The sequence below is a fragment of the Artemia franciscana genome, chromosome 8 (assembly GCF_032884065.1).
Source record: "Artemia franciscana chromosome 8, ASM3288406v1, whole genome shotgun sequence".
NCBI classification, from domain to species: domain Eukaryota; kingdom Metazoa; phylum Arthropoda; class Branchiopoda; order Anostraca; family Artemiidae; genus Artemia; species Artemia franciscana.
This window is the reverse complement of record NC_088870.1, coordinates 19,147,493-19,175,116: the sequence shown is the minus strand read 5'-3', so window position 1 is coordinate 19,175,116 and position 27,624 is coordinate 19,147,493. Positions and strand designations below refer to the sequence as shown.

Below are 27,624 nucleotides of genomic sequence, written 5' to 3'. Positions count from 1 at the left end.
CATGTACTTGATGTCAGAGTATATATATATATATATATATATATATATATATATATATATATATATATATATATATATATATATATATATATATAGAGAGAGAGAGAGAGAGAGAGAGAGAGAGAGAGAGAGACGTAATGGGGAAAACTTTGTCAGCGTTTTTTTTTTTTTTTTTTTTTTTTTTTTTTTTTGAGGGCAATGAAATGCTGCAAATTTTTAAATTTCTCGACTTGTACAGTGTATGTTTTTTCTTGAAGTAACACAAGTTAAGAAAGAGGAACAATATCTTTGATTTGTTACTGCTAGATAATTTCGTGAAATTGAGTGCAATTTCTCGTTAGAAGGATGTAAAATCTACTGACAGGGTGATAAATTTTGGTTGACTAACAGATAAGTCTTATAATACCCTGACGTCTCTGTGTTTAGATCTGTACTTCCTTAGACGGTTACCCTTTCAAAGTATGTCAGTTTCTTCAAATTCAATTCAGAAAATGTAAGCCTCCACAGTTCAATACGTAATTCTACCATCTTTGCTGATCAGGCAAAGTAAAATGAAAAAGGAATACTCAATTACTGCTGAAGACCTCGGCCAGTGTTAGAACTTAGCTAGAACTTAGTTGAGTTCGAACTTAATTTATAAAGCCATCAGTATGTCAAATTTTAGCTACAGTAGTTCAAAAGACCTTGTCTTATATAACGCAGGTTTTACAGGAGAACGGAAAAGCCTGAAAATAGATTTAGAATCTTTGTTCCGAATCTGTTCGATTGTTTTCATTTTTTTCTTCCCTTTTTAGACCCTAAAAAAAAAAAAAAAAAATCACAATTGCATCTTGCAAGAAAATCCCATGGGCTAGTGCCTTTACTTGGTGTGTGTCTGCTTGTCTTATTTTGGTTGTTTTGTTGTTATTTTTTTACATTTTGGGCAAAAAAGTCGTATTCGTTTGTATATTACATAATTATTTTCGTTTTATGTAGTTTTGGTAACCTAACTCAAATTCCGATTTAGAAGCATAATTTAAGTGACAGTATTTACAGAGTGGACTAAGTTCTAATTAATGCTGCAACCTTTGAACTGAGTAATATTTTCATATCCATAAAACTACTTAAAGTACAATAGCTTCAATGAAGTCCAAGGTTTGTCCTTAACTGTCTCTGAAGTGGAGTTGAGACTAATCCCATTGGAAATTCACCCAAAAGTAGTCTCTACGATAGCTCCATCGTTCCATACAATATAGTTATTAAAAAAGAGATATTGTCGTTTTACCTTACCCATTTTTGTTACATTCTGTCATATTCATTCAGGAGAATCTCTCATGGGGCTGACATAACAACTTCCCTCACTTAGAAAGGGGCTTTCCGAATTACTGTCCATTTTCCAGCACTGTGTCAGCTTTTTGGATAAGAAAGATTATATTATAAGCTATGATATCTACCTTCGTTTATTTTTCTTTGAAAGGATATTTTTTTTGTTGGCAATGAACCATGTATAAGGTCAGATGTATTTTCTGTTGGTTTGCTAGAATGGATAATATGTGTCCGGAAGGGAATATAAGAAAACTCTGTTGTTCAGTAGCCGTTCTTAAAAAAAATGGGACAAACAGTCAACCTTTAGCGTAAAGAGCAAGGAATCAAGGAGGGGAATATATACGAAATAATTTCTGTTCGTTTTAATTTTATTGTTGCTCTTTACTTTCAGTTAAAAAACATAAGTTTTATCTAATTTCTGTTCGTTTTTTCAAATTATGCTGGTAAATCTGGCTCAGCCTCCATGAAATACATCCCCCCTCATGGGAAACTTGTCCGTGAAAATTTCATCCAATGTAAAACACAACCCCCCTGCCTTTTTTAAGCTCCCTCCAGACAGTGCTTCCTCGCTGAACCCTCTCCCCGTAAAATTTCTTGTGGACGATTTAGCTTGAAAAAGTATCCTTAGCCCACTTTCATTTAAAAAAGATCTTAATCTCTAATCGGTTTCTCGATCACTCCTGAAAAGTCCCTTTCCGTTAATTTTTTTTCCAGAAATCAAAACAAGTGGAAAATAGACCCCGGATAATTCCTCTGGAATATCTCCACATGGGAAATTGAGTTGGCAAAGATAATTTAAGACAATTAACAAAAATGTCGTACAAGAATTCTGTTAAATCCCCCCCCAATTTAAATTTTTCCCGGAAAATCCCCCTGAAAATGTCCCTCCCCAAAGACGATTCTCCCAATAGAAACCCACCCGAAGCTCAAAATCTCCCCCCCCCTGAAAAATATATGTATACTTTCCAATATTAATTACTAACTGTAAACAATGGGCAAATTTCATAACTTGTAGGCCTCACTCTTCACGCTAAGTTGTTACTTAGTACTTAATTTACTTGTACTAATGTTACTTAATGTAATTATACTTAATGTTATTAATGCCTTTAATTTTGACGAACAGTCAAAATTTAGCGTAAAGAGCAAGGTATTAAAGATGGGGCAACCCTTCATATACGGAATAATCTGTGTTCGGTTTGATTTTTAACGTTGCTCCTTACTTTCAGTTAAAAAATCTTGGTTTTAGTTATTTAATTTCTGATAGTTTTTCAAATAATACCGTTAAATCTGCCTCACCCTCCTGAAATATACCTCCTCCCCTCACGGAAAACTCCTCCCTGGAAATTTCATCCAACGTATAGTGCACCCCTCCCATCAAAGTCCCTCGAGACAGATCCATCCTTGCTGAAAATCCATCCCCCGCCCCCCTGTAGAATGTCTTGCAGTCGATTCAGTATAAAAATTCTCCTTAGTATACTTTCATTGGAAAAAGACTTTAATATCTAATCGGATTATCGATCACTCCGGGAATGCCCCCTTCCTTAGAATTTTTTTCCGGAAAGCAAAAAACGCGGAAGATAGTCCCCGGATAATTCCCCAGAACATCTCCACATGCAAAATTGAGTTGGCAAAGATAATGTAAGACAATTAACAAGAATTTCGCAAAGGAATCCTGTCAAATCCCCCCAGTGTAAAATTTTCCATGGAATTTTAACCCACCCAGCCGAAAAATGTCTGTATACTTCCGAATAACAAATAATATACGTAAACAATGGGCGAATGTCATAACTTACAGACCTCTACCCACGGACTGTGGATGGTCATTCTACCCCTGAAGACATAGTTATTTGATCTTTCATCTATACCGAACAAAATGGCTATCTCAAAATTTTGATCAGATAACTTTGGGAAATAATTGGGCGTGGGGGGGGGTAGTTACCCTCAAATCTTTTTTGTCACCTAAAAAGGGCACTAGAACTTATAATTTGCGTTCGAATGCGCCTTCTCCTGGTCTCCTGGAACTATTATTTCAATACGATCGCCTCTGGAAAAAAAACAAAACAAACAAATAAAATAAACATAAATAAACATAAAATCCGTGATCTGTCTTCTGGCAAAAATAGCAAAATTCCACATTTTTGTATATAGGAGCTTGAAACTTCTACAGTAGGGTTGTGGGGTATTCTGAATCTGATAGTGTGATTTTCATCAAGATTCCCCGAATTTTTGGGGTGTTTTCCCCTGTGTCAAAATTCTGGCAAATTTTCTCAGGCTCGTAGCTATTGACAGATGACACTAAACTTGCTGAATCTTGTATATTTGGATTCAGCTTAATAAGCTTGTTCTTTTGATGTATCTATTGATATCAAAGTTCTGTTTTTTAGAGTTTCGGTTGCTATTGAGTCTTGTCGCACCTCACTTACAGTTCATTACGGCGAACTATTTGAAAATATTATTAACTATATTATTAAATAATGCTATTATTAAATATTATTAAATAATGCTGGAGAATCCAGCGTCCTCTTCATGGAAATTCTCTTCCCACATGATAAATTCCTCCATGGAAAGATCCTCTCACGTAACCTCCTCGCCACCATCCGAAAAAATCCCTCCTGAAAACGTAAACAATGGGCAAAGCTCATAACTTACAGCTGTTAGATTTTTGGACTATGCTGAACAAAATGGCTATCTTGAAATTTTGATCCGACGACTTTCGGAAAAATGAGCGTGGGAGGGGCCTTGTTGCCCTCCAATTTCTTGGTCACTTAAAAAAGGCAGTAGCACTTTTAATTTCCGTTAGAATGAGCCCTCTCACGACATTCTAGGACCAGTGGATCGATACATTCACCCCTGAAAAAAACAAAACAAAAAACATCTAACAAATAAACAGGTATCCGTGATCTTTCTTCTGGCAAAATATACAAAATTCTTCGTTTTTACAGATAGGAGCTTGAAACTTCAGCAGTAGGGTTCTGATACGCTAAACCTGATGGTGTTATTTTAATTATGATTTTATGAAGTTTAGGGTTCTCCCCTTTATTCGAAAATAAGGCAAATTTTCTTAGGCTCTTTACTTTTGATGGGTAAGACTAAATTTGAGGAAATTTACATATTTAAAATCAACGTAAAAATCTGATTCATTTGATGTGTATATTGGTATCAAAATTACGTATTTTAGAATTTTGGTTATTACTGAGCCACCTCGCGCCTTACTACACTTCGTCACCACGAACTGTTTGAAAAGGCACCGCGGATACTTGAACACCAGGTGGTCATGTTACCAGGTGGTAAGTTTGTCATGTTTCAAATATTCCATAATCAAAATACATTAAGAGGGACAATTCTAAGTAGTTGTAGTCAAAAGTTGCTACTTTATATGATAAATGGTCATATATTGTGTCTTAGTTGGGTGAAATTCTCGAATGGGACATGTTGAATGGTTACTCAGTCGTCTGCAATATCTTCAATATGGCTGATAATCCTGTATGGTGTATGAATCTCGAAACTGAAAAATATACTGCCAATAATAGGGGTGGCTTACTACTCATCCATCGGTAATTGAGTGACTCATTATTCATATTTGAGTGACCCACTCTCATTTAGAAACGGCTAGCCGTTTATGTACTAGCTATTAGTCACCGTTATCTATGGACCAGTACTGACAATGATTCGAAAATTTATCTACATGTTTTTTAAATTTCGTTTTTATTATTTTCGTTTTTCGAATTTTAGTATCGAAAGTGACCAAGTCAATCGAATAAGCTTTTCACCCGCTAATCTTGGATATATTTTGATTTTCGACTGTCCGTCACGGAGCCAAAAGTTCGTTTTGATTTTGCTTTTATCTCTCATATAATTAACTTCCTAAACTTTAAAGATCTTCGTCTTTTCCAAGCCCTATTACTCTGATGAAAAGAGCCTAAAAATCAAATCAAGCTACTACGGCTTCGCTAATCATGACAAAAATCTCATATGAAATAGAGAAAGCAATAGATCCCTTGTACCAAGCATTGATGATACAAGAACCAAGACGAGACCTGAGTTGTAATTTTCTGCTTCGAATAACTCCCTTGATATTTTCCATCCATTTTCGGAGAATGATGTATGCATCTTTACAAAACAATGCAGAAATGTTTGATGTTTTACGCCTTTGGTAATTTATTCGCTGTCACTCCTTATGAATACCATGGAGGAAAGACATGTTTTAACGAGCTGAGCAAGGAATTCCGTAAATCACTTGCTCCATAAATCACTTAGATCGCTTAAGGCAAGTAGATCCAGGGCTAATACTTTCAAGGACATATGCTGCAATTGCAGCTTCTAAGTAACGAGTCTAGAAATCATTTCTAAGCTTGAGTCCTGAAAGCAGGGGAATTTTGGATTGACAACCGTATTTCTTATGCGGTGACAAAAAGTCTTCATATAATCGAATATTCCAATTGTTTTGAGTTGGGATGTAAAAAATATGCTTTTCCGACAAATACGAGCAGTTGGCATTTATTTGTTAGATGCAAACCTTCTTCGATTCTATGGTTTTACTGTTTCAACATAAGAAGATATTTTTTTTTTATCTTTTCATAGCTGAGAATCAGCTTGATCCATCTGCAAAACTACATTTGTGAATTTCACTTTGCATTTTTTTTTTTTTTTTTTTTTTTTTTTTTTTTTTTTTTTTTTTTTTTTTTTTTTTTTTTTTTAACCATGAAAATTGGTTGAAAATCGTAGAAAAGGAAAGATTTTTCTATTTTGAAGCAAGTTTAGGTCAAGAAAAAATCTAAGTAATACTGCATCACAGTTTTGGTTCAATTACTGGATATGTCTGAAACTAATAAGTCCAATTACATCAGTAGCTTGTCATTTCAATGCAAGTTAAACCTGTAGCATTAATGTAAAATCGAGGAAACATAAACGTTGGGACTTGAATGTATTTTTTTTTACATTTCGAATTTGTAAGGCCGCATCAGTTTTTTCTTTTTTATGGTTTTGTTATTAAATTGTAGCCGTCAAATAGCCCTTAGTGCAAACAATTAACAGCCGTAGGTTCGATTGATCTCCGAGCTATTCTCTTTAATTTTAGAGCTGGATAATATTCTATCCGAGGAAGTTCATTAAGATCTTATGTAGTGTAGCTCTTTGAGAACCTTCTTCCGAGATATTGGGGCTGTCTCAAACGTAGTGGAAATTTGAAGACCGCTCATTCGGGATCGTTTTAATTGTTGAGGGAATCAACCATTTGTAGAACAAAAATTTGAGAACATTATATAGTTAAACATAGTTTTGTGATTTTTTTTCGTTTTTATTCTATTCTCTATATACGCTAAGAACTCATGATATATAGAAAAATAATGGTTTAATATTGAGCCTTATTCTACACTGTGGTTTTCCTGTGACTAGCACTTTTGTGTGTTGAAAGTAGGTTTTTAGTCAGAAGAACTATTGGACTGTTGCACTCAAGTCCTGACCGGTTATTGAGTCTTTTCAAACAAATGGATTTTTGTTTCAAGTCTTGGCATGTCTGAAAAGCGTTGAAAAAAAAAAAAAAAAAAAAAAACAGGTTCCCCTAGTGCTTTCTATTCATTTTAGCCCATGTAAGAAAGAAAAAGAACAGATTTTTGTAAAGACAGTTTTTTTGCATGAATAAATCATTTTTTCCAAAGAAGACAGTATTTTGAAATCGCTAAAAACGTAGCACATCGCGCCATGACTATAAAGATACTAATGTTTCTATTTGTTATTTTCAGACCTACACGAACTGCACTAGTACCCTCTGCAGCCCCACCCCCACCGTATTACCCAGCCGGTGTTGACAACAAGGGTCGTAATGTCAGCATTGATTCAAGTTTAGATGATGCGATAAAAGGGCACGCTCTGTACGCTACCCAGAACGGCTATGGATACCAAGCTCAACCCGCCGCAAACGCAGGAGGTAATGAGTGTAGGTATCTTTTACTAACAACACTAACACCTGGGGCTGTGTTTTTTCTTTTGTATGTTTGCTTTTTTTATCCTAGACCACTCAACCCCCATTCCTCTTAACCCCCCACTTTCATAAATTAAACATCATTCAGTTCAAAACCATACAACTCAACCCTGTTTGTGCGTGTAACTGGTTACACGTCAGATTAGGTTGAATTTAATGAAGGTTTGGGTTGAGTGGGTATTGAATTAGATAGGGGACGGGTTAAATAGAGTTGAATTTCACGAGAATTGAGATAAATAAGGATTGAGATTCATGGGGTTGGGACCCATGTGGGTTGAGCTGAATGGGTATCAATTGTACTAGATGATATATAAACAGTTTTTACGCTACAAATTTTTCTCAGCTTACGAACTACCTAAAGAAAGAGTTCGCAGAAGTGCTTTGTCTTTCATTTATAATTTACTACCACTACTAACATCTTCTTGTAGTAAACTAGAAAGGGTAAGCTGTCTAACGGTAAAAATCTTTTCTTCTAATCTGTATGTTTCAAGGTTTATGAAACATACTGTTTATGTTTCATAGTTTATGTTTCACTGGCCACACATTTACAAATATACTGATAAAACAATTTTAGCTTATAATGGACAAGAATTAAAAAGTGCAGTGAAAAATGTGACTGTGTATCCTCGAGATTCTGTATTCAAGTTCTTTTGTAGCTTCAGTAAGGGATGGAGATAATTCTAAAAAGAATTACCAAGCACCCCGAATTTCATGAAAACATGTTATATTGTATAAAATTGTGATGTTTGATCTAAGATCGCTTTTTTTGTTCTTATATTTCCATCAGATCTCACCTCCATTAAAAGACATCGAAATCCATTCCTAAATGTATCGACCGAATTTACCGGTTTCATTTTTTTCTTGGGGGGGGGCATCATTTATTAAACCATAATGTTCTTAATCAAAACAGGTACTTTTTCTTTTTCCTCGATAACGCCTCAACTAAAGTACCCATTTCTAGTGAGACGGTGTCAGTATGTCATTCATTGTGTCAACTTTTAAAAAAAAAATTGAAAATAAAATTTGCTCGTCAGAGTTTTCGGTTTTAAGATGAAAAAAGAATTTGTATATATTCTCCGAATATTTACGGTTAGGTCTGTGTAAAAAAAGAAAAGAAAAGAAGACAAGTTTTTGTTTTACTTTTCATAGTGATTAAAGAAGAAATTGGATAAATTTAATGAGAAAATGATAAAACCGTGACATCTCGGGAAGCAGAGTAACGAGCTCACTCCCTCATTATTTGTAAGCACCTGCTCCTGATACTTGGTGGAAAAATTACCAAACTTGATAGTTTTAATAGAGTATACTAAGCTAGCTGGGAATGTTTTTAAAAGTCAACGCGAACAATCGTCTAAGCTGTTTACTTTTAAAGCTAGGAATGAAAATATCATCACTTTTAATGATAAAATTTTATTAGCATAATTTCTATTACAAAGAAGAAACAAAGAAACAAGTATTGTGTTGTTGATAAATGAAATTGATGCCACGTGGATGCGACGAGAAACCAAATTTATGTGTCGACTCTGTCACTATTAAAATAGTTGCGCCTGACGTTTTCAAACTTCATAGATAATTGCCAAAAACTCTTTGCCAAGCTGTTCTCAAAGGGAGGATAGGCGGGGTAGTGTAGATTACGAGGTTTAAAGTATGATTTTGTGTACATTGACCTGCTGATCACCCTTTTCAGAATAGCTTAGAAAACGGTTTTTGACTATTACCTAAAAAGTGTGGAAATGTCACATACGGTTCTTAGGTATGACGCTGGGAATATGTTCACAGACTATCCGTGATTTAGTTCTCTCAAAAAGATTGCAAAGATCCATGGAGAAACTGATACTCCTTTTTTTGTTAGCAGGCTTTGGGACACGGTTTCATGTAAACCAAAGGGAAATGTTTATAAAACTTGATGAGTGTCGATTGCCAAAATCCTTGGAGGCCAGAAATACTCCATCATAAGTCCCACAATGCCAATTCGGCTTTTTCTTTGTATGCAACAATTTGCGTCGAAGGTTGCTTAAAACTGAGAACTCATCAAATGTTTCAAAGGAAAGAAAGTATCACTTTCATTTATGGAAACAAAATTAACGACTTTTTTAGATTGTAATCATGAGTTGACACATGTTTACTTAAAAGGAATTCTATTTGATATCTATTAAAGCAACTAAAAAGGACATTAAATCAATAGGGTTATTGACTAGTTTATAAAGTTTAGGCTATATAGTATTAACACCAAAAAATTCTTAGCTCAAGAAAAACTATGCTTTTTTGAGTTCAGTATAAAAAAACGCACTATAAAATCCTCCTAAACTGTTCTTTTATATTTTTTCTTTAGTTGAAAATACCCGAATGTCATTAGAAAACAAAAATTTTGAAAAATTTTTACTATTTTTTTTACAATTGGCCACATTTCGTATGCAATAAATTCATAAATCATTTTAAGGAGATTACTTACTCACCCTCATAATACCACCATATGAAATTAATTCTCACTTTTGGGCAAAATATGCTAGATACTGAGTTCCGCAAATTCAACCCCTGCAGAGAGAGGAGGTATGGAAATTCCCCATCCCTGAAAGAGTAAAGAATCTGAAAAGGATAAGACTTTAAAAAGACTGCCTTTTTTCTTAATTTTAAGTCTGTCATTTTTAAGTTTGGTGATCTACCAAAATTTATGAATTCAAGGAAATCTGTATAATTTCAAAGAATCTGAAAAGTTTAAGACTCAAAAAGGACCTCCTTGTTTTCTTATTTCTAAGTCTATATCATTTTTTAAGTTTGATGGCCAACCGAAATTTATAAATTCAATTTCTTGAATAATTTCAAGAAATTGTGGGACGGTTATATTTTTGTGGGACGGTTGGTTGGCAAATTGTTTTTTTCCTGGTCCTATGAAAGAGTATGTGATAGCTTTTTTTTTATACATGTCGTCTGTTTAAAAAATATCCATAGTAATTCTGTGTTTAATTCTGTTTATTTTAATATAAACTTTGGATATTCCTTGAAAGAAAATAGGTTAAAAACTGGTAGGCAATCCTTGTATAAATTGAAAGTTAGCCACTGAGAATATTATTCTTTACATATTTTTCTGCTAACAAGTTTCCAAAGCTAATGGGTTTTTTCTTTACTTTTTTTTTCTTAAATATACCCGCTTAACACTGATTCCGCTTTGCCATTCTGCTTATTTCTTGATTGATTCTCACCTTTTTTTAAATTGAAGATTTTTAGATACCATCTTTGAAACAGCTTTTGCCAAATCTCATCTGTGTAATAACACCTCTATTATAATTTAGTTCCTTGCTATATTGAGCGGAATATAAAATGGCTTATTTACAGAAAAACTGAATGGCAACCAAATTAGGAAACAATGAAGTAGCTGCTTTTTTTTAAGAAAAGGTAAACAAACCTCATGTCTTTTGGTGAGGTTCTTCATGAAGTCATCTGCAGCGAAATAGATACAATTAAAACTTAGGAGGGGGGGGGGGTAAATCGAGAAAATCATGATGAAGAAAGAAGCTACGAATTATAAAATTTATGTTCATGCACATAAACTAGAATCTATTGAACGGAGGGGGGGGGGGAATATCCAAAAATATGATTAATTATGGGAAGGTTGTAAAATATTTTTTATTTTAGGAAGTGAGGTCAAAGACTCCCTGCGGGGGTGAATTTGTACAATGAAATTATAGTGAAAGAGAAATTTCAAAAAATAGAAACCCTTGTAAAAAGCCTTCCTTAAGACAAAAACGAAACAATCTGGTAAAACTGAACCTAAAGTACGCTCTGTCCAGAGTTAAATCTCTGCAGCAATTTTGAAACAATCTAACTTTTTTATGCTGAAACTAAGTTCCTCATTTCCATCTTTTCCTTTTACAAAAGAAACTTGAGCCCTATGCCTGAGGCCACACTATCATCACACTTGTCGAGAAAATAAAATTATGCACAATTACAGCGCCAATGATTTAACCTGTGTAATTTTGTTAGTTGGACTATTTTACACTTTCAAATGATTTTTGTTTGACCAGTTCGTAAAAACTAAATATCTGAAGAAATATCTGACTCTGTTGAATATACGGTATAAGCTGACTCCGTCTACGACTTTTTAATTTATTAAAAATGAGTTAAAAAAAACAATTAAAATCTGCATATAATATAAACAAAAATAAATGTTACCTCTTATATTCAAAATAAGTCCCGGCGCTAATTAGCGTGTTTGGGAGGACCCAAATAAACATATCAACTATTAATACACTTCCTCTGAATTTTTTTTTATTAAAATCATAATTGTTACATTGCATAGCCTAAAACATAGTGATAAAGACATCAGGGCATCACTTTCAATTTTTTTCGTAACTGTGAGGCTGTCCGTGTCATTACTCAATTTGCTTTTAGTTTTATGCCTCAACGTAGTCCCTGTAGTATTGTCCTGATGACAGTTTGTTGAATTGTATCACCCCGCCGCGGGAACTCCATTTCATTTCTGTAGAAGCAATGGTGGCAATTTGTTAACTAGGATAACGGAAAGCTTGCACACATGAATACCTTATTAGAACTCCCGAAAAACGACCATTATAGTGAGGGTGCAAAAGAATAGGAAGGTGGTGGGAGGGCTGAAGTATTGTTTTCTAAGTGAGTTCTTAGATTTTGGAAGAAACACGTCTTTTAAGCTGACATCTTGTGCTTCTGCACATTTTAATATCTTTATAGGTTTCCCTGTATGTATGCGCTTCACTAAGTCTAAACTACGGGTTTTAATTCAAAGTAAAGAGCAAATTTAAAAGTTCAAACAAAGCAAAAATTAGCTTGTATATAATTTTCAAACCTGAAAGGAGCGAAAACTAATCAGAATGACGGAATGAAAATTAAAACAAAAGCAAATTGAAATAAATAATGAAGCCAGACTTGTAATGACTATAGATTGCTAAATAAAAAGGTGGTACTGACCCCTCTCAAAGCCCCCCGAAAATCTAGACACTCATTTGCACTGTGCTTGAAACTAAATAAATTGCTTAAATTGAAACTTCTATATTGCCATTATTCTATTTATGCATTTGAAAAGAACAGATTTAAACAAAATCCCCGGTAATGACCCAATTTCCGGTTAAGCGTTATAGGACTGGATCCAAAAAAAAAAAGATTGAGGACCAGATTGGGTGTCCCCTAGGAATTTGGAATCTTATGGTGCTCTGTCTACAAAAAAAGTAGACTATGATTTGCGCAAAAGGCTACAGTTTATAAGTATATTTTTGTAGGAAAGTACAGAAAGGGACTTAGAGCCCAGTATATTTTGACTTATGCTTTGAGTTTTTGAATTTGTAAAGCAGAGTTTGACCTACATACTTTGAGGACTACCAACTCCAGGACTTCACTTGCACACATTTATACACTGCCGGGTTTGACTTCTAGAACTCGAGGTTTGAACTATGATACTGATCCGTGAGTCCTAGAGTTCTGAGGCCGACTTTTAGAAACCCGAATATATTTTTCTGGTATCCTAAATCTTGTTACTCCTCGCCAATTCTAGTAAATACCAAAAATTACGAGCAGAAGTCATTTTTTAGGAGGCTAATGAAGAATGGTATACAAAATTGGAGTTATTTAATTTGAAAAAAAACGTAACGGCTTGCACACTGTAACTTAAACTATAGAAAAGAGCATTATACTCCGAAAATGATTATCTGTCAGGTAAAACCTTGGGTGGTTTCTATCTGAGGCAAGGAATTTTGGGGTAAAAAAAAACAAAATGGCTATCTGATTTTTCCCTGAATTCCAGCAAGAGCCTAATGTTGCTTAGCAAAACAGACATTTTGAAAAAAATAATTGTTATAACCTAAAAATATAATAATTAATATGCATTCTGTGCCCCCTTTATTTGTTACACAAACATGATATGCTTGTCCTTCCTTAGATCTAGCATTGGATCGTTAACTGCCAAAAGCTGACGGAATAGTCTAAGCGCTAGCCAAACAGTCATTATTTAGTAGTTTATCTTTTTCTTCATCTTTTTTTCTAGTCAACTGTCATCCAATAAATACGTAAGATTAATACTTCAAAAACGAGGAAAATCTTGTTGTTTTTTCTTCATTTTAAATTACAACTTCCTTTGTGAGCCTTTAAGCTCATGTTTTTAAGCTTAAATTTGATTGAGGCCTTATTCTTAAATGGTAAGAAATGGTAAAAAACCTCTTTCAAGTCATTTTCCGGCAAGTCTAAACAGTGATAGATTATGCCTAGTTTTGCGTCCGGCCTTTAATAGCAAAAAAACTCTATAGTCGTCACGCAATAAACTTATTTTAAGTTTGTTTATGCTGCTTTGAATAGCTCACAATAAAGAGATATATTAAAAAAGGTAATTGGTTTTTGTAGTAATCTTGTTGGATTTACAGGTTTTTGTTGTTTTTTTGCCGGTTCTATATGCGTGAGTAGCATATCATATTGTTTGAATTCACGTCGCGGATGAGTCTTTCAAAAACTTCATTCTCGCTTGTAAAACTAGAAAAAAGATAAAAAATTACCATAGCCAGTTATTGGCAGATGGATTGACACATTGCTATGCAAATTAATTTTTTGTAAGTGCTAGCCCCCAAGGTGACGGGATTAAGTAGGCATCTAAATGAGCAAAGAATTCTTAATAATACTCTGCTAAGCTCTTCAAATCTTATTGGAATATTTTCTATAAAAAAAGAGTAATTAGTAGTTTAAATATCTTTCTAAATATGTTAGTATCTTTATTCAAATGTTATAATTTTTCTAAGTTAGCTGTAGCATAAGAAAATAGTTAATGTGAATTGTGATACCAAAACTTGTAACTGCTTTATGCCTTGATTTTTTTTATTCCTTACCTTTTGTTCTATTTTGGAAAAAGTATGTCCAGGCTCGCCACCCCTAGTGATTTATCACATTTTCTAGTGCCGAAACAAAAATATATTGCCGAAACAAAAAAATAATTAAATCAGCATATAAATAACTAGATTACTGAAGACGATCACTAAGTTAACCTAAAAACCGCTAAAATTTATTGATTTTTGTGTTTCATTGGGTTGCAACCCTGAGTCTGTCCCATTCTGCAACCAGAGATGAAAGGATGGCTAATCAGTTTTCGAAAAGATAAATTTTAGAAAAAACATCAACCAAGATAATCACTATTATCTCTTTGCTATTTTTCAAAGAACATTCCTTAATTTTATTTGCTAACTTCTAGAATTTAGACCTAACACCCCTACTTGTCTCAAAACAAGTAGGGCAATTAAATAAGTATTTCCCACTGATAAAATGTTCAAAGGTCTATAAAGAAATGAAGTATACCATCGGCCATAAGTGTCCAAAAACGATAGGTTAACAATTTCTGTGGCCGTGGCCACTGTTTAAAAGTAGCCGCCTTTTTTATAAACATAACTCTCCAGTGAGACGTCAAGGCCTTATATTCAGACGCTTTTTCGATACAGCGCTCGTTACGCAAGTCTCAAATGCTGTTCTGTTTTCAAAGCCCTGGCCACTGCAAAGTTCGAAGCAGCTCTGAAATCGCCGAGGATAATGTCTTTATAGGATAGATATCTTTTTAAATGTTCTAAAATGTAGCCGTATGTTTTTTGTATACAAGTCCTTTTTTGTATTTTCTTCTAACAACATTGAGTGACCCAAGCAAACTATTTAAGTTACAATGATATTTCTAGTGGTACGTCAATAGTATTGGCAAAGCTTTCATCAATTTTATAATAGTTTAGGGGTAATGCCACCCCCTGACCCATTATAAGCGGTTTTCATGGTTCTGACACAGTCACTTCTATTAAATAAATAGAAGTGATTGAATTTCAAAAATTAATTTGTATTGAATTTATTTTTCTAGGGATTAATATGGCATATACAGAAAATAGCTATTCTAATTCTAATCACGGCGGATCTGTCAATAGTCAGGATTCAATTTGGCAATTGAAGCATGGCCAACCAGAAAACCATGTTCAATATCCCTCTTACGACCCAATTACACATGGCGGATATGGCACATATGATGATTACAGTCATTATCCCCCTACGTCTGAGGTGGACTATGGACGGAATAGGGAGTATAGCATGAATGGACAGTACACACCAAAGAGAGAACATGGTAAGCATTGTTATCACTCCCTCCATAAGGCTACGGAAACGCCGCACGATGGATCGTGATTTGGTAGAGGGGTTCAACCAGGGCTCCGGGGTTGATAAATTATAAATAATGTATCTTAACTTCCGAAAATTCAGCATTTTTAAGTTTTATATTGCTCTTTACATTTTGTTGAAAAAAACTCCCAAAAATTCAGCATTTTTTAAGTTTTAATATTGCTCCTTACATTTTTGTTGAAAAAAAACTCCCGAAAATTCTGCGTTTTTTTATTGTAATTTCTGGGCTGTCACAAACTGCCAAAGTCGCTGAGAGTTGCTAAAAGAAAGACTTGCTCCTATTGGTTCCTTATTGCTCCATTGCTCCATTTTTTTTTCATGGATTCTCTACTTTTTTCCAGGACACACTGAAAAGCGAGGTTTCGGTCATCTCAGACGTTCATTATTTTAATAAAAGTGGGTCTTTAAGTTCTTTTTTTCTAACGTATGTCAGCTGTGCAATTCTGACTCTTAATTACACCCTTGAAGTCTTGGTTTAATTTCTCGGGAGAGATTTTATTTCTTGGTTTTAATTTCTCTATTTTCGTTGGGGGGGGGGGGGTACACAAATAAACTTTTCAAAATGCATCAACTATTTGTTTGAATGTATTTTTGTTATGTTTATACAAGTTGGGCAAGAATTTCAGGGGGGGGGGATTCAAACCTCGTGACCCTGGATAGGGTCTTGGCTTACGCCCATTTACTAATGAGATTTACTAATGTTTTACTACAATTACCTAGCGAATATTTGACTCAAAAATAATTTTTCTAATTTCTTTTGGCAAATCGGGAAATTATATAAAAAATTTGATTGATCAAATTAGCGCTACCTAATCTCATTCTTAGCAGAATCTCATTATGAATGGACTCTTAAAGGCATGACACTATATATTTTAGCAAGTATACGCTTACTATAACTGGCACTTGTACATAATGCCTTGACAGTAAGTAATGTATTAACTTTATATAAACCGTATTTTTAATTTAAGTATACCCAAGGACTGATTTTGGCTGTAGTACTTTTTTAGATCATATAAAATCACAGTGTGAAGTCTTTGAGCCGAAATTCGATCCCAGTATAACCTAGCGGAACACCAAGTGGTAAGTTGTGGCTGAAATATTTGGCAGAATTTATAATTTAAGCCACAACCAGCCTATCAGTACTCAGTTAAATTAAAATTGTCTATAAAATTAAGTCATTACTTTAAGTTAGAATATCGTTTAAGAAGTTCATTTTGGACACAATTCATAGTATATGTCTCAAAATTAAAATTCTATCCCGCGGACAAAAAGTATATAATGCAGATATGCAAGTCCCCAATCTTTCAATATTGAAAAAGGATCGGGCATCTGGGTGCCCGATCCTTCTTATAACGACGTTACTGCGTGCTAGAAGCCTGAGAAACTGATCATAGATGAGCACAAGGATTCCAAGTGCAACCCTTCTTTAATCAGGAGAAAAATAATGCTATCTATTTGCACCAAACAATTTTTGACTTGATTTTTCATAAGTTCATATCTGACGTGGCCATTTATAATCTTTGGGTATAATCTTTCACATGCTATAATTTTAAAAATTACGTTAGATTCGGGCATAAGTCAAAAGTTATCTGTAAACTAATCTCTCTAAAAATAGAAGTTGAAGCAGCATTCAGTGAAATATGATGTCAACAGTCAGTATCAGCACATTAACATCATTTTTATTTTATGGACTTACTTCATTGCCACCTGTTTGAAATAGGAAAAAAGACGAAAGATAGCCGACGAGCCATTAGTTAGATATTTCTTAATGTCACTCACTTTGAACAATCGATGTGAATAGTAATTACATATCTTTGAGAAAGACATTGTTCTCAATACTATGCAAAAACCCCATGACTAGGTGTCTTATCCATGGCCAGGGTTTGCGCAGTCTTTTTCGTAGGTGTACAAGGCCCTGTCGAAAAGAATACAATCTTCTATTGTTTTAAGACAATAAATAAATTGTTGGCATCAACTAGACGGTCAACAGTCATCCTCAGTAAAGATTTTAAGATACGCCCCCTCAAAGAGGATATAACAGTCAGTGGTAAGTAATTTTCGGCTGCACTGACCGCCGAGAGATAGATAGATAGGATGAATATTGCAGTCCAAAACAATTATATGAGGTTTCTTCATCTTTTGACGGTTCCTTACTGAGCCAAACCTGGTCGAAGTTTTGAACTGCCATCCCCGCTTCGCTTTTAATTTCTGCTTTGGTCAAGTTTGTTATTTAAGATTGTCTAACCCTAGATCCTGAGTTCGACATTTCATCTCTATTGGATTGCTTTCTCCGTTCTTCGTGAACAGGTCATGGTTGCTTATTCAGAAACCCTATTTATTCGCGTGCGCTTTAGGACAAGTGCTGGTAACCAATTCTAATGTATGAGATTCTAGGCAGCCCTCCCTCCTGCTCTTGAACTCTCAAAATTTTTATGACTGTCCAACGATTTTCTACATTATTCAAATAATTCTCCTTATTTTGCACTTCTTTTTTTATCGTACTCTCCCTCCCCTAAACATAGTTTTATATGCGTACCCGTGAACTGTCATCCAAGTGAAAAATGCCCATGGAATAGCCTTTGAAAAGTTACCCCAAATTAGTTAAACCAAATTATATGTTTCGTCTAAAATAAGCCAGCTATGCAGATGAATATCGAAACCGACTCAGAAGAACCTTAGTCTTTATTTGTCGAAATGTGGAATACAATTTCTATTTGAATATCTACTTCATCTCGTTATTTTATATTGCCGTTTAGAAAATCCACTAGTTTTGAAAATTTCCTTCTCTGATTTTCTAGAAAGATGGTATGGTCGAGTGACTATCCGCGATATGCCTTGCCTCCAGATCATTCTTAGAAACTTGTTTCGAACCTGCGTCTAAGCTCTTAAGCCCTTCCCTGCCGATTGTGTACATTGACATACATAGTGCATAGCTCCTTGATCAATGCTTACTTTTTGTAATATCATCTTTAATTTCTTGTTTAGTGAGTTAAGACTACATTTGCCCGTTTTTTACACCTTTTCTTTATCGGTCTTGAAACTCATTGCCTGATAACATGACAATGAGGTACAGGATCTTCTGGTAATTTTCAATAGCGGATTTCGGATCATAAGAAAATTAAGTTCGGGTTTTTTTTTTCGATGTTCTTTTACTAATACAGTCACTATTGTTGTAATTCTTAAAGAAAATGCTAAAGACATTTCTGGGAAGAAAAAATTATTATGAAGAAGAATCAGGTGATTAATTCCATGCCAACCTAACCACCTATTTTGTACCATCTATGGAAGAGATTAGAATAATCTCTAGGTCTATTCTAACCTCAGACCGAGAATTTGTCCAAGTTCTGTGTAATGTCAGGCACGTTAGCATGGGAACGAGGGAAGTTCTGGGCATGCCCCTGAAACAATTAAACTTCTCTTCATTTTTTATTTTTTATTTTTTTTTGTTAGGTTCCTCCCTTTTCCCATGACCCTTGGTTTTAGTACACCTGATTAAAATAGAAAGCAGCTATTCGGAACATTTAACTTTACCAACTTTTAAAGAAAGTCACTGCGGATATCAACTTTTTTTTGGGGGGGGGGTGAAATGGCTATATTAACATTTTGGAATCAAAGTATTAATTGGGTCAGCATACGGAACACCATAAATCTTCAACTGTCTTTTCCACAAAACAAGTATACAAGGAGCAGAGTAGGAGAAAGGGCTGTGGAGTAGGAGTGGAGTAGTTTTGGGGGAGAAAGGGCTATATTAACATCCTGGAATCAAAGTATTAAGCGGGTCAGTATACGGAACACCATAATGTTAAATTGTCTTTCACAAAACAAGTGTACGAGGAGTGGAGTAGGAGGAAGGGCTGTGGAATAGGAGTGGAGTAGTTTTTGGGGAGAAAGGGCTTTATTAATATCTTGGAATCAAAGCATTAAGCAGGTCAGTATACGGAACATCGTAATGTTCACCGTAATGTTCAACTGTCTTTCACAAAACAAGTGTACGAGGAGTGGAGTAGGAGGATGGGCTGTGGAGCAGGAGTGAAGTAGTTTTGGGGGAGAAAAGGCTATATTAACATCTTGGAATCACAGTATTAAGTGAGTCAGTATAAAGAACACCATAATGTTCAATTGTCTTTCACAAAACAAGTGTACGAGGAGTGCAGTAGGACGAAGGGCTGTGGAATAGGAGTGGGGTAGTTTCGGGGGAGGAAGGGCTATATTAACATCTTGGAATCAAAGTATTAAGCGGGTCAATATACGGAACACCATAATGTTCGACTGCCTTTCACAAAACAAGTGTACGAGGAGTGGGTTAGGAGGAAGGGCTGTGGAATAGGAGTGGAGTAGTTTCGGGGGAGGAAGGGCTAGATTAACATCTTGGAATCAAAGTATTAAGGAGGTCAGTATACGGAACACCATAATGTTAAATTGTCTTTCACAAAACAAGTGTACGAGGAGTGGAGTAGGAGGAAGGGCTGTGGAGTAGGAGTGGAGTAGTTTCGTAGGAGGAAGGGCTATATTAACATCTTGGAATCAAAGTCTTAAACGGTTCAATATACGGAACACCATAATGTTCCACTGCCTTTCACAAAACAAGTGTACGAGGAGTGGGTTAGGAGGAAGAGCTGTTGAATAGGAGTGGAGTAGTTTTGGGGGAGAAAGGGATATATTAATATCTTGGAATCAAAGCATTAGGCAGGTCAATATACGGAACACCACAATGTTCAACTGCCTTTCACAAAACAAGTGTTCGATGAGTGGATTAGGAGGAAGGGCTGTGGAATAGGAGTGGACTAGTTTCGGGGGAGGAAGGGCTATATTAACATCTTGGAATCAAAGTATTAAGTGGGTCAGTATGCGGATCATCGTTGCGTCTTCTATGACAACAATGTTTTTATAACCTTTAATAAGGAATTATATTTAGAAAATAAATTTTCTTCTACTATTGCTAGGATATACCGAGGTACTGAGAGCTTTTGACAAGCAGTTACATCTGTTGATTACCTTTTCCATCTTTTTGTTAAGGGATTAATGATTATAACGCTTTTAGAGCATGAGTAATCAGAACCTATCCCTCGTCAGTAAAATTTCCTAGAACTCTTTTTTCACCTTTGCCTTTTGCATGGATTGGAGCATTTCCGAAAAAGATTGACCTTAAGTGATTATCAAGCTCACCTGTCTTTCCGTGAGAAAATTAGAAATTGGATGATTATTACCTGGGAACGGGAACCACTCGTGACTCAGAATCAATCAAGGTCTCTGTGTTTCCCCTGGTAAGCACTACAATTTTCATGGATATATATAAACAAAATTGGAGTTTCGGGTCTTTGGAAAAAAAAAATAGCCCCTTTTGCGAAAATGTTCTCTTTTAGCTCTTGTTTGGCTAATTTTTAGGGCTTACGATAGCATGCTCTATGACCTATTCCTACTAATTTGCCTATTCCTCCTAAGTTTGAATTTTTCCGTATAAAGATCGTGAAAGGAAGACAAAAAATTCCTCGATGTAAACGAAGTTTCCAGCAATGATTTAAGAAAAAAATACATTGCACTTCTAAATAGTATAATCAAGAACCTAAACAAACTTATGTCGTACTAAAAAAAAATTCGAGAATCATTTAAGAGCATATAATTATCTCTTAGACCTCTTAGGTAGAAAAATGAGTACTCTTAGATTTCACAGAAATAATTCCGGAAAAATATTTAATTTTTTTTGCGGAAGTTTTGATATAATTTTGAAATTTCATGCATATCAGGCTCAGGCTCAGATGAATACTGAAGCAAATTCTACTGCTATCTGACTAATTCATATAGCATGGTTATAGATAGATAATTATAAGATAGGGTGTTTCCTAAATCTTGTCATTTGCACATCTACTCAAAGTGGCTGGCACATTTCAACCAACCTCGGAAGTAAATACGAGTATCCTAGCTGTGTCTTTGTGCTGTCTGGACAGACCTCTTTTGGTAATATAGGGGAGAGAGACTCCTGAATCCTTATTATCAACCGGAATGGGTTGTTGGATCTAATAGTATTGGTATGAAGTTATTGTCCTAGTAGGGTCTTTTGGGAGGTCGTACCTAATCCGGGCTTTGGAGCAGGGTTCCTTAATACTTGGTTTTAGGACATTTACCAGATAGCAAATATAGCAGAAGGATATCGGATATAGGAAAAAAGTAGGAACCAGTTTAATAGTTATGCTCTTTGGGGAATCAGAGCCTAATACGATGTTTTTAGGCTACGAGAAGTGGATGGCCTCCCTCCTTGTTTTATGGTTAGCTTGTAGATTTTGCTTTCTACCCTTTAGCCAGACAACATAAACTCTTTTTTTTCTTCTTATTTTTTATATAGTATTTCAGAGAAGTCATTTGACGCGACATTTGTTTAAGATCATTGTTTAATATCATATTCAGGATTCGCTTCCATTATTCTATCTTACGTAAAATTAATATTTTTTCAAATAGTTTTTAGTAAGTGTTTTTGTTTTATAAAGGAAACACTTTTTTGTTGTAGGCCATTGAGATAAGATATGAGAGCATTTCATATTTATTCCAGTTGCTTCCATAGAGAATTCCATTATTTGGAGCACTTAGAACAGATGGAATAAATTGTCTTTCATGTCCTCTGTTCGGAAACAAAGTTATTGCAGTTTCGTAATTCACTGAGATTCTGCTTTAATTAAAAGACGAGATTTTTATCGTAGAGCTGAGTTATTTTATACTTATTTCAAAAGTAGACATTCCTTTGCTAATATTGTCTGCTCTAAATGAACGTTCTAAAAAAGAAATTGAGCCCTTCTCTTACCAACCCAATTAATGTCATAGAAAGAGTAGCAGATAAAAGAGAATAAACATTGCTAGTTTTGTGTACCAATCATTCGACACATTTTATTTGCTGATGAATATGGAGCTGATCAAATTGGTCTCTTTATGTTATAATGGTTGTCAATTCTTCGTTATATTTGTTTTCATTGTTCTGTGGGATTTTTGTCGCGAGTAGAGAAGGTTAAAAACTAATGAGCTACTTCAATACAAAAAAATTGAAAAAAATCTGATAACAGGCTTTGAGGGGGTAGTCGGTCAATCTAAAAAAGCAGCAAAAGTGAATTCAATTAACTATATAAAATTATATAGGTGAAATGGTGAGATTTTTGGTATTTTTATGTGAGACATGGCTCCCAAGCCTCCTCCCCCCTATCTACGCATACATGTGCGCTTATTTCAAGTCTGACAATGTCTTTTTTCAAAGTAGATACAGGTTTTGGATAGACACGTTTTATGTATTTCAAATCAAATTCAAGATAAATTAAAATAATTCGCTGTCTTGTACGATTCCTGTGTAAGCAAAAACTTACTATTTCATTGTCAAATGTGGCAAGTTAATTCCATTCTCTTTCTTCATGCCGACACTGAAGCTCTGCGATACCACACGGTGAGAGAATTATGATATTTGACATATAAGCAGAACAAGCTCTTTTGCGTGGTCTCTCGTTTTTGTTTCTGCGTTGGAATTGAGTTGTCGCTCCAACTTTGCAAATTTATGCAGATAACAATTATCTTTTAATGACAGTGAATTGAAGGTGAAAAATCTTGAAAAGTTCACGTATGATTGAGCGAATTGACGATATAGCGATCAAAAACGTTTCCCATTACATACAGTTGCATATCTAAATATTTCAAACAACTTCTCGTCTACTGGTTTTAAACTGTTTTCCATCAATAATTAAAGTACGAGTATAATATGCTATTATCTCGGATTTTTAAATGTTTTAGGATACGCCTATATGTTTGTTTTGTATGTTCCTTGAAAATTTACGATAGTAATCATTTGATTTTGCTATATAAAACTAAGGTAAATTCCAACACAGAACGGTGTGACTCGGCAACAGCTTGCCTCTAACATAATATGTTTCTTTTATGGTTTCTTCTCAAATTATATTCTGGCGCATCCTTTTAATGACGTGTCCTTTTTATTTTTCTATCTTTTTTAACATGCTTCTCTTAGCCTTTTCTAGCTTATTTATAGTAAGTTAAGCTAATAAATTATATGTTTTTACACAGACATATAGGTCATTAATAAAATACTATTTCTTTGTCATTTAACCCATTACAGTATCAATTTCTTTTTTCAGTGCTCAAGTCAATTCTTAATTACAAAGATTTCAGGAAATTGGCAAATTCTTAGTCAAAATTTCTCATGCGGTGTTCCTAAAAAGCTACATATAAAAGGAATACATTAGATCAATTTTGTTGAACCGCGCTTTTTATACATTTTTTTAGTGTTTATTAACAATAACTTAGCTACTATTCAAAATCAAATGTCGTGACACAAAATTATGCCGCATAATTGAGTTTGAATCGTGATAGTATGAAATGAAACTTCTTTGAATAATTGTAGATAGAATTTATGCGGATTATTTATCAATTTTCAACTGTTTATAGATTACGGTTGAAAAAAAAAAGCATATAAAAAATTGTATTACATTTTTGGTAGGTCATTATGTTTTGCGGATTTCTTATGGTAGTAAATGTTTAATATTTAGGCCACTGTCTCATTTTTTCATAGTTAAGGGGATTCTTTTCATAGCATCAGGCACATAGAGAGTGAGAGGGCTTTGTGCCCATGATCTGCAGAATCTCGAAATTTTGTTTGGCTTTCCGCGCGATTTTTTGCATTGTTATTGGATTTTTTTATTTCTGTTGCTTTTTTAATTGGTTTAACACAAAATTTTGGTAAAAAACATTGTATCAAAGAAAACATCTTATAAAAAACAGATTTGGTTAAAAACATGAAAACAAGGCGAGTACTTAATAGGAGAAAGTCATACCGTCCCCCGAAACACCCAAGTTATATCATCATCCCTATATTTTTGGTAATATTCACAACGTCCTATTCTTGGAGGTTTCACGAACATAAGCAATCTCCCGAAATGTAAATCCTTCTCCAAAAATAAATTATTATGTACGGGAATGTCAAAGAAAATAATTTGTTTTTATTTGTAAAGGTTAGCTCTGTTGTCAAAATCTCTCATAGCTTTAAGAACACCAGCCTTCAGACTTCAGGAAATCCAGACTTCAATTTTTTTTTTCTGATAAATGAGAATTCCCCCGTCGAGTAGGAATATATTTGGTACGTTTTCCTTAAAATTATGCCAAAAATTCACTTATAACACCTCCACCCCCTTCCAACCTCAGATTTAGCACTAGAAGTCTTCGTTCAAAACCCATTTTGATTTCGAGATTCTTTTAAGTAACATGCTTGTTGTTTTTAGATCTGAATAAGTAATTACTGAATGGACTATTTTACTATATATTATTTATTTTTCTGGATGTTCAATGATTTAGTACATCAAAAAATAAATACACCTTTTCTATTTTCAAAAGGTGATTGTATCATACATCCGAATGAATTATCATAAATGAAAACGATATGGGGAAGGAAAATGTTCTGTTTCACTTTTAATCTTACCTTATAGAGGCGCCAGTTACATATGAGTGTAAAAATGCGTGTTTTCTTTTGAAGGCACATTAAATTATTCAAAGTTACGTATTATTATTAAAATATGAAGCTTTTATTAACCATTCAATATTTTTTATTGTTGGACTTTCTGTCATTCTTATGTAATCTTAATGAAAATTTTTTTTAGAAGCATCATATCACAATGTGAGTGGTCTACCCAATCCTTATTTGGACACCGTTGATGGTGAAGATCAGAAACCAGTTCACCAGTCAATGAGTTTTGACGAATCTCTAGAAAGTGGATATTCGACACCCAATTCCAGAAACCGACGTGTAATTCGAGAAATCATTGTTTAGGTTCTCTACCCTTTTAATGAAAATACACCAGGTGATGAGATAAGAAAGACCAGGAAAAAAAGGTCTTTGCATGCTCATTTTTGTGATTACTTTAGTGCCAAAAGGCTTGGCGGTGCTTTATCGCTTCAAATTTTATTTGCGCACAATGTATTTGCTAACAAGGCTACGGGCTACAAAGCACAAATGTGATATTTGTATATAAAAATGACGTTGTATTTTACTGCCTTTAATAGCTCTTAATTTGTGCAGACCCAGCGTTGGCCTAGTTAGCAAAACTGTGCCTAACCCCTTCAAGATGCTAATATTAATCAAGTAAACCGTTTCTAAATTTTAAGAAGGGGCCCTGAGTATATTACTCTGCTATCGCGAATACAAATATAACAAATTTGATCAGATCCAAAGGTAATACGACTTATTCCAATTATTCGGTATAGCTCCTGGGAAAGTAAAATGTTTCCCAGTTACCCTTTTTAGTTAGTAGGCACTAGCTTTTTTATTTTGTTTTGTGATGTTTAGGTACAATAAGCTATGTGTTAAATATTTTATTAAAGTATACATTAAAACTTCACGACTGTGATGAAAAGGTTCATCAGCATTTTCTGTTATCAAGATTCAAATTAGTTGTTAAAAAAAGGTTAAAAGCAATATTTACTTTGGAAATAAGCGCCGATAGTGGACATGGGGGGAGATTCCAGGTTTTTCCGCCTGAAAGTCTGATATCAAACCAAAAAATGACGTTTTTTTTAAATTCTGCAAACAATTTGACTGTGGAAGAAAACCTCTCTCCCCCGCCCTCCAAAAATAAAAACTTATGATTATCACCTCCCTCACCGTAAAGTATTGTTGGAAACCTTGGCTTCTGCTTAATAAATTATCAACACTGTTTCGTTATGATTCAAGATACCTTTTTTTATGACATTCAAATAATGATTATAGATCACGGCTCGACATTTGAAAGAAAAGAAGAATCTATGCTAAATATTTTCGTCTTTATAGAAACTATAGTTTGGCTTTTGTAAGGTTATCTATACTGCTATACTCCTTTTGTTTGCAACTTTCTGATTAGATTTATAGATTTCAAGAAAGTCACCTTGCTCATTCATTGCACTTCACTAAGTTCCAGACCCATAATCTTGACAAATAAATCCTTGAAAATATTTCTGATTTTACATAGTATACACCTTGGGTCTTCGTGCAAAACTCTTAAGGGGAGGGGAGGGGTACCAGAATTTTTAATACAATTCAAATTGAATGCCAAAGCCAGACGTCAGCTTTTAAATGTGGTTAAAGAAGTTTTTGGTTTAAACCGTATATAATTCGCCGAATAGAATTTAAGACATTTTAATGTATTTAGTAAATGTGTGCCAAATTCCTAATACATAAAGAAATTCTTCCTTATATTAGAGATTATATGGAATCCCCGGGAAAAAAATGTGTCCCCAAGAGGTTGGAAATGGCTCTATAATAGAGGTTTAAAGCCTTAATGTGGAAGCCCTAATGTTTGCCTTACTGCTCAATTAGCATAGTTTCTTCCTTATTTCTGCTTCTATCGATGTATTTTAGCAAAGTGTATGTTTTTTTTTTATTTTTGTAAAGTGGGGCAATTGATAGTAGAGATCGGGTTGTGACTGCACTTCTTCTTACCTTTATTGTGCTCTATTACACAAGCTGATATTGTATGTAGGATTTTTTTTTCTACCCAAACAGAGATATTCAGTTGAGTTGGATCTCACGAAGATATTTTACCCGAAATTTTGCTTGTTTTTTTTTCGAAGTTTTATGTTGTTTTATATTTCAGTTATGTGTATTGTTTGAAAGTCGATTAATAATTGATGTTTTCCTGGTTAATTGTTTGATTCATTTGTAAATGATGTGTGGATTTTGTACTTATGAAAGGTAATAAAGTATCTGAAATATTTTTGATTGTTCCTAGTTTTCATCGTAGTTTGTACTAGGGCGTACTTCAAACAGATAGGGGTTCTTTTTTAATATACCAGAAAATTGGCTCCTGGTGGGTCTGTGTCGGACATTCTATAAGGTCAAGGCTATATATTTCACTGATGGATTCAGGGGGGCCGGGGGTGTGCCCCCAAGATTTTTTTAGCGCCCTCTTTCCCAGTTTTTTTCACTCTTTTTAGAATAAATATGTCAATTTGGTTAACTATTGGCACCTTTGTCACATTGCCCCCCCCCCCAAGATTTTGCTCAAGATCCGCTCATGATATATGTTTATTAGAGCCTGTTTTTTCGTATTTCATGACAATGATTGGTAGGATTTCATTTCAATCTGAATAATAATAATTCAATATATTTTAATACCTGTCGAAGTAAGTGAGAATGACAGAGTACAAAAGAAGAAAATATTAAAAAATGGTCACAA

The 27,624-nt window shown here is 34.4% G+C and overlaps 1 protein-coding gene across 2 annotated transcripts in view; it reads left to right on the top strand.

Moving 5' to 3' along the window:
* LOC136030095 (hemicentin-1-like) overlaps nucleotides 1–27,162 on the top strand; it is a 130,766-nt gene extending 103,604 nt beyond the window's left edge. The window contains exons 10-12 of one of the 2 annotated variants that reach the window (XM_065708765.1): nucleotides 7,047–7,231; nucleotides 15,129–15,386; nucleotides 25,075–27,162. In XM_065708765.1, coding sequence (XP_065564837.1) covers nucleotides 7,047–7,231; nucleotides 15,129–15,386; nucleotides 25,075–25,244 — 613 coding nt within the window. In that variant the 3' untranslated portion in view covers nucleotides 25,245–27,162. Of the gene's footprint in view, nucleotides 1–7,046; nucleotides 7,241–15,128; nucleotides 15,387–25,074 lie in introns of both variants that reach the window. The other variant, XM_065708764.1, reaches the window with a different exon arrangement.
* Nucleotides 27,163–27,624: the final 462 nt, after the last annotated feature.